The following is a 14,475-nucleotide window of genomic DNA, read 5'->3' as shown; positions in this document are numbered from 1 at the left end:
AAGCAAGACGGTATGAAAAAATAATTATTTTTCTCCTGTATCAGATGCTGTTTTCTGCAGAAAAAACAAACAAACAATGGTTTCAGAAGCAAGAACTGGTGTAGCAGCAGCACTTCTAGATCCATGACAATGGGGGATAACACATGCAGATCCATGGCACTGGAGGACAGCACATGCAGAAGATCCATGGCACTGGGGGATAACACATGCAGAAGATCCATGGCACTGGGGGACAACACATGAAGATCCGTGGCACTGGGGGATAACACATGCAGAAGATCCGTGGCACTGGGGGACAACACATGCAGAAGATCCATGGCACTGGGGGACAACACATGAAGATCCGTGGCACTGGGGGATAACACATGCAGAAGATCTGTGGCACTGGGGGATAGCACATGCAGAAGATCCATGGCACTGGGGGATAACACATGCAGAAGATCCATGGCACTGGGGGACAGCACACACAGATCTGTGGCACTGGGGGACAGCACACACAGATCTGTGGCACTGGGGGACAGCACATGCAGATCCATGGCACTGGGGGACAGCACACGCAGATCTGTGGCACTGGGGGACAACACATGAAGTTCCATGGCACTGGGGGACAGCACACACACTGGTAGGGAGAGTGAAGCTTCCTGGCCCTGGGCTCACATCCTCTTGCCACTTTTCCAGACAGCCTTGTGATTAAGTTATGGAACGAAAGCTCCATTTTCTTGGAAAATGCACATCAGTTTCCATTATATTGCTTATATATCAATGAGAGATGACCATATTAAATACAGTATAAAACCAGGAGTCAAAAATAGGGATTTAATTCTAGGTCCTCTAATTCCCAGACAAGACTGTGCCCAGGTTCGTGCATACCTTACAGTAAAGCAGAAATGATGCTGGATAGTGAACCAAAGCCCAGTGCTTTCATTCCAAATAAATCAGTAACTATTGCGATATTGAAGATTATCTGTCCTCTTTGGCAGTCCTACTTTCCATACCAGAAAATGAATAGGCAAATATTCAAAAAAGTCAGCAATTTATTAGTAGGGTCATTCAGTTAAGTAGAAAGTGAATTTAAGCAATCAATGAATAATCAGTCCCAGGAATCACAAATATCCACTTTTCATAATACCTTTGATGACCCTGGGCAAAACTCAGACCCTTTATTCCAAGTATTCCATGTTTAAGATGTAAGAACTTTATGGGTTCTTTGTATAATTTTCACCAAAGCCCCATTTTCAAATGCCTAAACTGAAGGCTTAGAAACTAAATAAACCCATTCGGGGCCACGCATCCTGAATCCATATGTGGGCTGTTTCCATAAACCCTTGGCTCTAGCAGCTGCTATACTCTCTCGGTGATATAGCAGAAGCACTGCACAACTATGTAATGCCCTCTGTATGTGGAGGTGTGCTTGCTGAAGTCCACAGCCAGTAAATGCACACACACGTTGTTGCCCTGATGGTAGCCTGTGACATGCATTGCCTGAGGGTCCCTACGTCCCTATTAGGCACAAAGATATTCAATATGGGGTGAGTTTCAGCTCAAATTCACTGTGCCCCTGGTCTAATCAAAAGAATTAATGGAAACCTCACCACTTGTCAGCTGGGCTATAAAGTTGAGTATTATTCCCATTTACATCTCTAAAGCAACATAAAAATAACTCCTTTGAAACCGTACCCACTCACTTTCTCCTTATATGCTAATGAATGTCACAATTGCAGAGACAGAGGAATGATTTCCTGTAAAACATCTCCTTGTCTTATCATTGCACCTGTTCCCAACTCCAATTGCCAGGTTACAAACACAAATTCACCCTACTTCCAAATTGATTCCATATTGCTAAGTCTCTGGGGAGGGCAATTTATATCTGTGAATTATTTCAAGACTTTGAAATAGTTAGCATTAAAAATTCTAACTTCATCCCCAGATTTTTTCAAACTTAAGATGTATTGTTACAAATACTAATAATCAAGCCCCAAACCAACTTCTCTATTGACACAATTGTTGCCCTTTTTTCATTTGTAAAATTGGATAATTTCAATACATTTTTGTAGTCACACTGATAACTAATGCAATGTCATGAAGTAATGAATTGTAACTAAACACACCACAATATTACAGCAACTGGGTAATTAATCCAAACCCAACCACTTACCTTTGTTACAGTTTTTAAGTAATGTCATATGTTGTTACGGTTTTTAATTAATGTCATATGCTGTATAAAGCAAAACACTATTTTTACATCAAGACAGTGTGTTTTGTTTTTAAAATGTTTAATTTTTGGTCTTTCTTTCTCTCTCCTGTCTTTATATCAGCCTACAAAGATGCAGGTGCATTATCAAGAAAGCAAATGAAGCCCAAGAGTCTAAAAGGAGTTGGGAGATAAAATAAATGCACATGAGAGCCCCACACCTATGCATCCTTGCTTTTACAGACTAAGTTTGACTCTTAGTTTTTTTTGGGGGCCCTAGCAAAAAGGAAATTTCCACCATTTATGATTTTTAACTGCATAGGATGCTTTGTCACTTGCTAATAAGAAACATTAATAAAAAAAAACACAGAAGCATTTTGAAGAGAAGAAACAGAATCCCAGATGAGGATGCTCTTATTGAAGAAGGAAGAAGCTCCGGAGACTGCTGGGGCAGCAAAGAGAAAAGTTCAGAGATCCCAGCAGGAAAAGAGGTAAATCTAGGGTGGCAAGAAGCTACCAATACAAGGGAGCTAAATATAAAGGAAGACTGCTTTTACTCAAGGTCTGGGGTCATTATCTCAAGACACGCCAAAGCTTTTTTCCATCTACTCAATGCTTCTTTGAACCCTGTACTTTCTGGAACTAAACGTTCACAGAACAAAGTCATAGTAAGCAGACATCTCTAATAAGCAATAGGAAGAAAAGAATGGAGACCTGGCTTGCTTTCAGGAGTTACACCTGAGCCAAGGAAAACCACGTATCAGTGGAAGCAAATGCAGTTATACAAACGGTAAGTTTGAGCTCTCTGAAGTCAAGGAGCAATTAGAGATGCTTTGAATGTTTTCCCAGTCTTACAGAGAAGGGAGAACTGGTGAGTTCCTCTCCCTAACTATAAGGAGATCTAGGAAGAGCAGCTGCTGTAAACTAGGGATATTGTTCTTCTCCAATCCTCCCCAGAAAAGAATACCACCATCTACTCCAAGCCCCACAAGAAACACAGGAGCCAAAACCCCTTGGATTCTGTGGATGTCAGATTGTTTAGAAAAGGTGTCAGCTGACTGTAAAACTTGTCAGACACTAGTTATCAAAGGGAGAATTTGTCAGAACTCACTGTCCAGGTCCTAATTCCCTGTGGTATTCTGTCATGACTTGGGCCATCCTGCAGTCCTTGCTCTCTGTGTTGGAGAGTCTTCGGGAGAAGGTGTTTACGCTGCAGTTCATGCCTCTACAAGCAAGATCTAGTGCTTCTTATTCTTTTTATAACACATGAAGAACAGGGCTCACTGTATATCTCACTACCAGGGTTCCTCTACCATTCCTCAAGTCTTCGTTTATTTTTAAACATGGTCCTCTAACATTTTGGCCTTAACTTTTTAAAGCTTCATGATAGCTGGTCCCAAGTTACCTTTGCCAGGGTTAGTTCCCGATGCTGCTAGCCAAGAACTCTAGAATATAGATAATAGCAAGGACCAAGCCATAGAAGCTAATTCATTTCAATGAAGATAAATGAACAATATCTGAAATGGTCAATGTGGTTTGACAAACTGTAAGACATTATTATATTTAGCTCTAAATTCAACCATAGACTTCTTCACCCCTTCATGCTCTGTGAGACTTGATTAGAGTTCCTCAATCTTTCAAGGGTTTCATAGCCCATGAAAGTGAAAATTATTTCTGAAATTTTCCCCAAGATGTTTGTAGTCTCACACTTCTCCGTTCCTTTTGGGTGTCCATTATTGAATATTCACTCTTTTTCCAAACTATATTTCCATATTTACTCAGACAGAAATGTAACTTTGGCTGTCTCTTTAACTTACACACACACACACACACACACACACACACACACACACACACACACACACCATATAGTCATTTACGGAACAGTTATAGGATAAAAGAAGACAGAATAGTTCATGACCCTGAGCATAAGTAACCTTTGTTTGTTAATTGCCATACACTGTGAAGTTGGTAATGATGAAGTTGGTAATAGCTTCTGGGATTACTTTTGTATTAAATGTAGTGATATAAATCAACATTATAGCTCACAAATGATCTCACATGTCCAACAATGCAAACATTCAGCACCCAATTTTCATCAAGTTAATGTTGTTGAAAGACTGAGTCCTGTGAGATGTCAACACACATACCACTGTGGTGTGTGTGTGTGTGTGTGTGTGTGTGTGTGTGTGTGTGTGTGTGTGTGTGTATGTCATTAGTGAGGGTATACATATTCACTAATACATATAACAAATCTCAATGTCTGTTAGAGCTGCAAGACCATCAGTTGCTAAGCTGTTTCCCATCTGAGCCCAGTCACTTTTTCTCCAAATGTTCTTTTTCTTCTAACTTTCTCTCTCCCCTCACTGGTTTTCCTCTGTCTGCAGAGCAAATAAGAGAGTCCCTGTCTTGGGCCAGAACCTTAGCTCTCGCCTCATTATGTATTTACTTTCCATTGGAAGATAGCAACTGAAAAGAAGAAACTCTGGCCTCTTTTCTCAAATGGGTAAAATTTACTCTATCTAGCTATACCTAGAACATTCTAGAACATCATCATTTATACTAAACCATTGTGATTGTTTATATTAATTTATTAATAATTATTTCTGGATTTCATTTTTCTTTATATAAACTCACTTTCAAAATTAAATGTTTCTATAAAAAGGAAATTTATTTTACTTGATAAATGACAAAATAATATTACTCTCTGTAATAATAAAAAGTTGTTGGTATACCACCTAAGTTTGTTGTAAATTACTAATGATATATGCATCACAAGTTGGCAAATGTGAGCCAAAATGTCCTTTTTTTATGGACACTCAGAGGCTGTTCTGAGCAGGAAATGAATATAAAGTCCATGACATTTGCCTGTTACTAATATTGTGGGTAGAGAGAGGGAGTGGGTAAGGATGAACATATGTTGATAGGATCCGGTTAGAAAACGGACTGAAAGAACAGTCCACAGACAGCATTCTGGGGTGTGATATCATCTTGAATCCCACACCATTGTTCCACAGGATCCCAGGAGAACAGCTAATGTTCACTTAATAGAATCATGTTTTGCCATCCAAAGCTAATGCTGCTATAAATAAACGTCTAAAAGCTAGCAATGTAAGGGATCATAATGTCTGAATTATCACCCCCAGTGGTGCGTTTTAATCAACTAACCCTGTTTGATCCAAGGTTTAGAACTTAAAGCTGTTTTGTAATGTTGCATCATCAATATTGCTCACTCTGGATTTTGGTTAACAAATGAAAACTGAGGTTCTCTGGATCTCATTATGTATTCTCTGTATAAATAACCTCACAAGCTTTGAGAGGGAAGTAAAGCACATGCCAATAGGTTTAAAAGTCCACATGGAGTCTTATAACCACACTAAGTTATTTACTATTGGGTAAATAACAGAGTCCACTATGTTTAATACTGAGGGCACAAGACATGTTGCTAAATAGTCCTTTTTTATATCTAGGTGAACTGGAATACAACGCTGTTGAAATATGTATCGTACACTGATGACTAGCTGATCAACAGCTCTTTATCCAATACCCACCAGGTGCCAGCGATGCTGCGTTGTATCGTGAGACACACTCTGCCTTTTAGGGATCCTCTAACTTCATCAGATAGCACACTCAAGTCAGGCCAAGCCAGAGCTCCTGTCAAGCCAGCTGTCATAGGTTCTACCACATCAAACCAGAAGACGGACCCCTAATTTATACCTTTCCCATCAGTCTCATGTGAAAGGAAAAAAATGGCTCCTGCAATTTCACAAGGCATGTGATGCCTTCCATCTGGAGTTACCGTGGATAATCCTCAGTGCTACAGAAGCAGACCACTTAAGCCTCCTTAAATACAACTTTCTTTGCACTGCTTGGTAATGCCAAATAAATCAGAACAAGCCTCTAGGAAGAACATCCCATCCCCAAGCTTTACAGAAAATTACAAGAATAGCAACAGCCAAACTATTTAGGGTAACATAACTCCATATACCATACTAACCACAGGTATCAGATAACCATGATCTGATGCCCTGGCTGAAAACAGAAGTGGGTAAACTAAAACACTTCAGACAAAGCTACTTTTATATCTGAAGTTTAGGTGCAAACAGATTATCCTCAGCCATATTACTTCCATTCAAATGCATCATTTTTCTTATTGCAAAAATGAATATATACCTTTAAGTGGTGTCTATTGGTTCATACAGCTAGAAATATTAACAGCTGGGTTTTTATCATTTAAGCATAGTAATGAAGCACTAATAATCCAACAGTATATCATACTTGTAGTTTATACAGCTAAGAACGTCCATTTTAGCTTTGAAATTCCACTACAACAGACTTGCAGAGGCCGTCTAGCACAAACTCCCACCGGCAGCAACACAATAGATCCAGAAATGTAGCATACCTCACATTAGCATCAAGTTTGTCCATTACAGGAAATGGGCATGAGTGTGTCGATTTTCAGTGCCCGCAGGATCCTGCAAGGAAAATAAGATGTTAAGCGGGAAAATAACACGGAAAAATAAAGGTCTTTGTTACAGGAAGAAAATACCAAGTAAGTATTGCTTCCAATAGATTATCAATAGATTGGGATTTTCATTTTGTAGAATGATTTAATAACCCATACTATATCAAAGAGCTACGAGCACACTGAGGTTGGGTGCATGAGGCACACTTTGCTGAGTGCCACAGAAAGATTCTGTTCCACTGATCTCCTGGTATGAAAACATACAGGTACTTCTCTCTACTCTGTATTAATCCATTTACTTGTTTTTCTTCATTCTTCCCAGAAACATAGTTTATTTCCATGATCTGCCTTAATACACTAGCTAGTGAAAATAGGTAGCTAAGCTGCTATAATTAAAATAGTACATGGCCTAAAGTGACCATTTAGCTGTTTTTTACCTACAAGGTTTTTTCAGGTTTGTTAATTTTTATAAAGAACAAAAATTTAGTTGGGTATTTGATAATCTAGTAAATACTTACTCTCTGCCCTGAAACAGAAAATGTGTGTATGCACATACAAATATACTTTCTAGAAGGTCTAGGAATCAAAGTCTCTGTGTCTGTCTGTCTGTCTGTCTGCCTGTCATCTGGGTGTGTTAGTGCAGGCTCACATTCATGTGTACGCACTTGCATGTGGAGGCCAGAGTTTGATGGTGTGCAGCCTCCTCTATCATTCTGATTCTTATGTTCTGAGGGTCTGTCACTGCGCCTGCAGCTCACCCGTTGCACTAGACTGGCTAGTAAGAAAACCTCTGGGATCCCCTCTCTGCCCTGCCCCCAGCATTGGGCTTACAGACCAAGACTGGCTTTTACATGGGTGCCAGGGAGCTGAACTCAGGTCTTCGTGCTTGTGCAGCAAGTATTTTAGTGACCAAGCATCTCCGTAACCCCAGTCCAGGAATCTGGAGCCTAGATATTTGGGACTCCAAGGCTCGCTCGGAGATTCTAGGCTAAGTAATCCTAGCATCCACTGAAAGAAAGTTAAATTTCTAATTACTGGAAGATCCTTTAACGAAGACCCTCAGCAGCCCTAACACGACTTACTCTCTTCAATACCTCTCACTTCACTTAACCAAGTTGGATCTGTTCAGCTCCTCTGCAAAAGAATCTTCAAGGTTTGTGTCACATTTGTTCCACCACATGTTGAACTAGAGAATGCAGGGGCAGAGCCCAGCTGCCTCTCCAGGTTACCCTGGGCAAGCTCCCTTCTCTTCCAGGCATCATCACTCACTTCTCAGAGGATGGAAGAGATCGCAAGAGAGCGTCTCTGGGTTAGCTTCCAGATCTGGTAGTCTATAATTCCATCTGTGGGTTTTCTAATTGAATCTTACCAAGAAAAATCTCTAAGTTTGTTTATCCACAGAAGAGAACCATGAAATTCAACCTGAGCCTTCTGATGCCTTGGCTAGCATCAGGAAGAAAACGGTCAACCATGAGAGGAAGAGGGGACACAGGACAGGCCTTCTGCTCTTAGTATTTGTTTTATTAGAATTTCTAAGTCTAACAAAAATCTGGACCTTTTTAGGGCTGTGGCAAGTGAAGGGAAGGCTCCACCCGCAGGATCCTAGGGCCCCAAACCCACAAATATACACATATCCTGAAGCAACACAGCTCTGCCCACCACAATTTTCCATTTTGAATTCAAGTAATATTTTATTTAAAATATACAAGTGCAAAGCCCTGTCTATTGAGTAGCAGGGTTCCTCCTCTCCGTAAAATCATTCCTGAAGTGATCATATCTGTTCAGATGGCTTAGATATATAGTTGGTTCACTATAGACACCCAAAGTTAATCTCCAACTAGGACTTCTCCTAAATCCATATTGCCTACCTGACATCTCATGCAAGATGATTAACAAGCATTTCCAATTGAACTCATCAGCCCACCATCAAACCCTGTTACTCAAAGGGCATTTCTTTTCCTCCATCCTATAGCCAAACCATCCATTTTGTCTACCTGAAAACATCATCTTCATCCCACTTTTCCCATCCTACCTTGCTCAGAACCAGTATAACATGACCCAAATCTCCACCTCTCTCCCTAGATCACCACACCCTTGATGTGGCTTCCTGATTGGCGATCACTGTCACTTCCTCTCCCCTCTAACATGGCAACAGTTTAAAAATATAAGTCACACCATTTCTAGTGCACATGTTATAGTAGTGTGGTAGCTTAAATGGCTCCTATAGACTCATATGTTTGAATGTTTGGTTCCCAGTTAGTGGAACTGTTTGGGAAGGATTAGGAGTTGCGACCTTGTTAGAGGGAGTGTGTTACTGGGGGGTGGGGGGTGGTGAGCTTTGAGTTTTTAGAAGCTGACACCAGGCCCAGTCTATCCCTCTCTGGCTGCAACTTATTGATCAGATGTGAGCTCTCAGCTACTGCTCCAGTGCCATGCCTGCCTGGCTGCCGCCATGCTCCTCACCATGACATTCACGGACTAACCCTCTGAAATTGTAAGCAAAGCCCCAGCTAAATTCTAAGTTGCCTTGGTTATGGCGTCTCCCCACAGCAGTAGAACAGAAACTAAGATAAGTAGCTTCCAGTTACTCACAGTGAAACCCAATGTTCATCACGGCTAATCAGCCCATACATACATATGATCTGGCTTGAGCTTCCCTCCAAACTCAGCTTAACCCATGAGCACTTCTTATTGCCCACTCTCACTCACAGTTGTGCTAGTTCTCTTAAACATCAAAAGCAGACTGCCCTGCATAAGCCCCAGGTTTCAAACAGCCAACTCATGCAATGAGCACAGGACCCTGTCCCACTGCCTGGATGCCTCCCAAACAGATCAAGCCAATCGACTGTCTCATCCATTCAGAGGGCCTGATCCAGTTGGGGACCCCTCAGCCATTGGTTCATAGTTCATGTGTTTCCATTCGTTTGGCTATTTTCCCTGTGCTTTATCCAACCTTGATATCAACAATTCTTGCTCATATAAACCCTCCTCTTTCTCGCTAATTGGACTCCCAGAGCTCCACCTGGGGCCTAGCTGTGGATCTCTGCATCCAGTTCCCTCAGTCATTGGATGGGGTTTCTAGCACGACAATTAGGGTGTTTGGCCATCCCATCACCAGAGTAGGTCAGTTCAGGCTGTCTCTCAACTGTTGCCAGCAGTCTATTGTGGGGGTATCTTTGTGTATTTCTGTGGGCCTCTCTAGCACTTTGCTTCCTATTCTCATGTGGTCTTTATTTACCATGGTCCCCTATTCTTTGTATGCAGGGTTGCTTGGCTCAGCCTGGGAGGAGGGGACTGGACCTGCTTGGACTGAGTCTACCAGGTTGATCTCAGTCCTTAGGGGAGGCTTTGCCCTGGAGGAGGTGGGAATGGGGGGTATGCTGGGGGGAAGGGGAAGGGGGCGGGAGGGGGGGAGAACAAGGGAATCCATGCCTGATATGTAGAACTGAATTGTATTGTAAAATTAAATTAAATTAAATTTAAAAAAAAAAGAAACCTAAAAAAAAAAAAAAAAGCAGACTGCCTCCCTGCACCTTGTTGAGAACTTTGCTTTAGTTTCCTCTTCCTGGATTCAATGAAAATTATTCTCTCACCTCAAATGTCACTTCCCCAATCTCAGACTTTGTTTCCAGAAAATTTCTGTCTTCTATGCTGCATTGTTTACTTTATGTACATGCATTTCTTCTAGTCAATTGCCTTTTGATTTGTGCCCTGTTTCTGTCATTCAATGTAAACCTCAATAAGCCATTATCTTAACTGCTCTAGTATCCTCAAAGCCTAGAAAACTTCCTAGCACATTGTGGTCTCTCTGTAGACATGTCAGTCAAATTAAGTAATGAATTCATTTTGCAAATGAGGAAATTTGAGTTTTGACAGTCTGCAACTTTCTCACTGGGAGGGATTTTATAGGAACATCCTAGAGTACAGCAATATAAGTAAAAAGTAGCCAAAACCCCTACTCTGGTGATCAGATGGCTGGGTACCCTCACTGTCATCATAGAGCCCTCATCCAGTGACTGATGGAAGCAAATGCAGAGATCCACGGCCGGGTGCCAGGCTGAGCTCCAGGAGTCCATTCGATGAAAGATAGGAGGGATTCTATGAGCAAGGGACATCGAGATCATCATGGGAAATGTACAGAGATGGCCTAGTCAAACTAATGGAAACACATGAACTGTGGAACAATAGCTGAGGAGCCCCCATGGTACTAGTCTTGGCCTTCTGGATAGGCGAGACAGTTGTTTAGCTTCAACTGTTTAGCGGGCCCCCAGGCAGTGAGATCAGGACCTGTACTGGTGCATGAGCCAGCTTTTTGAAGCCTAGTGCCTATGGTAGGACACTTTGTGCAGCCTTGATACAGGGATGGGGGTCCTGGACCTGCCTCAACTGAAGGTACCAGGCTCTGCTGACTCCCCATGGGAGACCTTGCCTTGGAGGAGGTGGGAATGGGGGGGGGGGAAGGCTGAAGGGCAGGAGGAGAGAAGAGAGAAAAAAAAGTAGCCAAAGACAAGATGGAGAGATTGCTTTTTAGTTAGGGGCACAGGCTGCTCTTTCAGAGGACCTGGGTTCTGTTCCCAGAACCCACATGGCAGCTTACAATGATCTTTAATACCAGTCTTAGGGGATCCAGTTCCCTTTCTGGCTTCCACAGGCACAGTCACACACACGGTATATAAACATATGTGTAGGCAAGCACTTATACACATAAAATATAGGCAATTTTTTAGTAGGTGAGTCCATTTGATTTTAATTAGCTGCCTTAACTAAATAGCTATGAATGCCACACACTGTTTTTCTTCCCCTCCCATCTCTGAATCTTTATCTCCAACCCATAGATGAGGAGAGTTTAATTCACTTGCGAAGTTATGTAGCTAACACTTGGCAAAACTGGGAATAGAATGCAAAGCTGTGATTTCTGGAGCTCAAGGTTTATCTTGCATAACCATGTTGATGAGACGACATGGGTATAGCTTTTCTGACATTTCTAGATGTAACCTCACAGCAAACTTCCTGTTCCTCTAGCTCTTAGACTCTTCTTTAATGAGCCTTGGGTGCAGGAGTTTTGGTGTAGATGTATTCATTTGGACTGGCCACCACAACGCTGCATTTTGATTGGTAGTGGTTTTCTGTAGTGGTCTCCATCGGATGGTAAGAGAAGTTTCCTTTATGAAGGATGAGGCCTACACTTGTCTGTGAGTATAAGGATAAATATTCATAATGTAGATAGGGATTACACTGGTTTAGTAAAGTGGCGTTTGTAAGATCTTCTCCAAGAGCCATGACTTCACTAGCCTCAGGGAGCTGGCTAGGTTTCCAGTACCAGGCTTGACTTCTTTCTTGTTGAGCATGTCTCAACTCCAATTAGAGAGCTGTTAGTTGTCGCCAAGTCATGATTGCCACTACTGCACCCTTAGAGTCACTGTGCCATGTTGGTCATTGCTGTGGTTCACAGGCATCATAGCTGGGTAGAAATATTGGTTACTCCCTCCCTTTGGGAGCTTTCATGACCCCTCCTGATAGCATGAGAACTAGTCCTCAGGGCCGAGGTTTTCAATTCGGATCTAGCCCAGATCCCCTGGCTCCTGAATCCAAAGAGCATAGTATCATCGGCAAAAAGGACTTAACTTTTACCTCTGGGGGTCAACCAAAGGCGTATCTATAGCCTACGATGTTTTCTGAGTCTCTTGGATGGCCCTTATTAACAATTCAAAAGGGGGGGGGTCTTGTGCTTGGTGTTGGGGTTTTTGTTAGTCTATGGTTCTTGTGGGGAATGTTGTTAACCCAGATGAGAAATTTTCATTTAAACTATATACATATAGATACACACACACACAGACACACACACACACACACACACACACACACACACAGACACACACACACACACACAGACTTACATGTATTAGAAGTACTAGTACTTTTGTTAGATAGTTAGTAGTATGATTCTGTATGAGCTTTTCTTCACATCATTAACTGTTATTTTAACCTCCTTACCCCTTCTTCTATATTTTTCTCGCTCCCCATCTCTAATTAAATCCCTTCCCTTCTTCAGAGACCTTACAACCTGCTATTACCCTAGCTATAACTCCCCACCCCACTCCTGGTCCCATAATGGTGCTTTTTTACTTTTTCTGGTCTCAAAGTTTACTGCCTTCAGTCAGTTTGAGTTAGGTTTCTGCCACAACTCAAAGGATCCTGAATAATATTCAAGAAAATAAATATTGCACTGAGATGCAGATTAGAAGAGAAATTTGAGTAGTGAGAAAACCAATTTACAGCTAGATAAAATGGAAATCACATTTGAAAAGTGCTATAATGCAAGGTGAACCTCATATGTTCATAGCAGTGGACATTTTTGCATTTTGCTCATTGAAATTTAAAAGGATGGCCATTATACTAACCGGTGAAACAGTATACATTCTGGGAAGGCCACCAAAGCAAATGAAGGACAGAAGATCAGCACATGTCAATTACACTCCACAGTATGCTGTGCTGTTTACAGGGAAAATTTAATCAGAGATATGAGTGCACTAGTATCTCTTATTCAGAGAATTTCACTCTCTCTCTCTGTGTGTGTGTGTGTGTGTGTGTGTGTGTGTGTGTGTGTGTGTGTGTGTGTGATGGATTATTTTCTTGCTATCCTTAGAATTCTGGCTTAATATATTTAATAACTTTAATTAGCTACCTAACTAATCAACAACACAAACAGCTCAGAGTACATGATATGGTCATACAAATTGGATCACTTCTACAAAGTTGTGTCAATTTGAGATTCAGTAAGATTCATTCTCATTTTTCCCCCAAACCCCAAGCCAAGATGTGTTAATGACAGATACGTTGCATACTATTACTTCATCTAAGAAAAAAGGAACTGTGTTCTTGGTATGAATCTCCTTCAGAGAAACACTTTGAGATTCTTTCTACCAGAAAAAGAGTCTGGTAAGTTCTAGGGGAAAAGATGAATAGAAAGCCAAACAGCCCTTTCTATCATGTGAGGGACAATGAGTGTCTCGGTATAGTAGGTGGCTGTTCCAGCTTTGACCGGGAAGTACTACCCCCAGAGAGGCTTCCGGTAATTGTCACACCTACCTATGACCTGCCCCTGAGGTGGGGCCAAGACAGGAGCTCTTAAGACCCAAGATCTGGATGTGCCGGCTCTTTTTGTTCCTTGTGATCCTGGACCTGGATGGTAGGCCAAGTGGAGTTCTCCAGAGAACCCAGCTGGATGGCACCTCACCTCTCCCGGATCCTGTAACCAACCCCTTTACTAGCTGTAAGTTACCTCCCAAAATAAACCTTCTTTTTCACTACGTGGAGTTGCCTTGTTAAATCCTCCAATAGCTCAGTATTCACTTAGGGACCATAACAAGTCAGCTTCAGGGATTACTCAAACATCACACATGTCCTAAAAGAAAATGACAGGAACGTACAACTCAGACTCTTCAGGGCTTATTTTCTGTGAAGGACATGTCCACACACAGTACTGTTCCTTAAAGAGTAAGAGGGGGAAAGAAGAATTCATCTTTACAGCCCTCCACACTGTTGATCTGAGGCCTCGGTTTTCTGGCTTCTAAGTTTTAAATGACTGAAGGTGTGAAAACCCACAAGGTAAGTGCACCTCAGAATGGTCTGAAATGCCGCTATGAAACTGTCGTTAAAGGTTAACAGAAAGTGTGTGGTTGCATCTCTATTATAGGAAATATGCACACAGGACTCACCTGTAATGGTCTCCGCCTATTGGAATGGAAGATCAATGTGGTTTGGTATGATGCCAACACCTGCCCACCTGGAGCTAAGTCATAACCTCAGCTTGCTTGGC

At 41.8% G+C, this 14,475-nt stretch overlaps 1 protein-coding gene across 2 annotated transcripts in view; it reads right to left on the bottom strand.

The window, feature by feature from the left end:
• Positions 1-14,475, bottom strand: part of Htr4 (5-hydroxytryptamine receptor 4) — a 203,139-nt gene that overhangs the window by 174,569 nt on the left and 14,095 nt on the right. For both annotated transcript variants that reach the window (XM_042264017.2, XM_016003701.3), the window contains exon 2: positions 6,594-6,666. In XM_042264017.2, coding sequence (XP_042119951.2) covers positions 6,594-6,619 — 26 coding nt within the window. In that variant the 5' untranslated portion in view covers positions 6,620-6,666. The remainder of the gene's footprint in view (positions 1-6,593; positions 6,667-14,475) is intronic.

The sequence above is a fragment of the Peromyscus maniculatus genome, chromosome 19, assembly GCF_049852395.1.
Source record: "Peromyscus maniculatus bairdii isolate BWxNUB_F1_BW_parent chromosome 19, HU_Pman_BW_mat_3.1, whole genome shotgun sequence".
In the NCBI taxonomy this organism is placed as follows: domain Eukaryota; kingdom Metazoa; phylum Chordata; class Mammalia; order Rodentia; family Cricetidae; genus Peromyscus; species Peromyscus maniculatus.
Note: the sequence above shows the minus strand (reverse complement) of the source record. Positions and strands in the feature narration are given on the sequence as shown.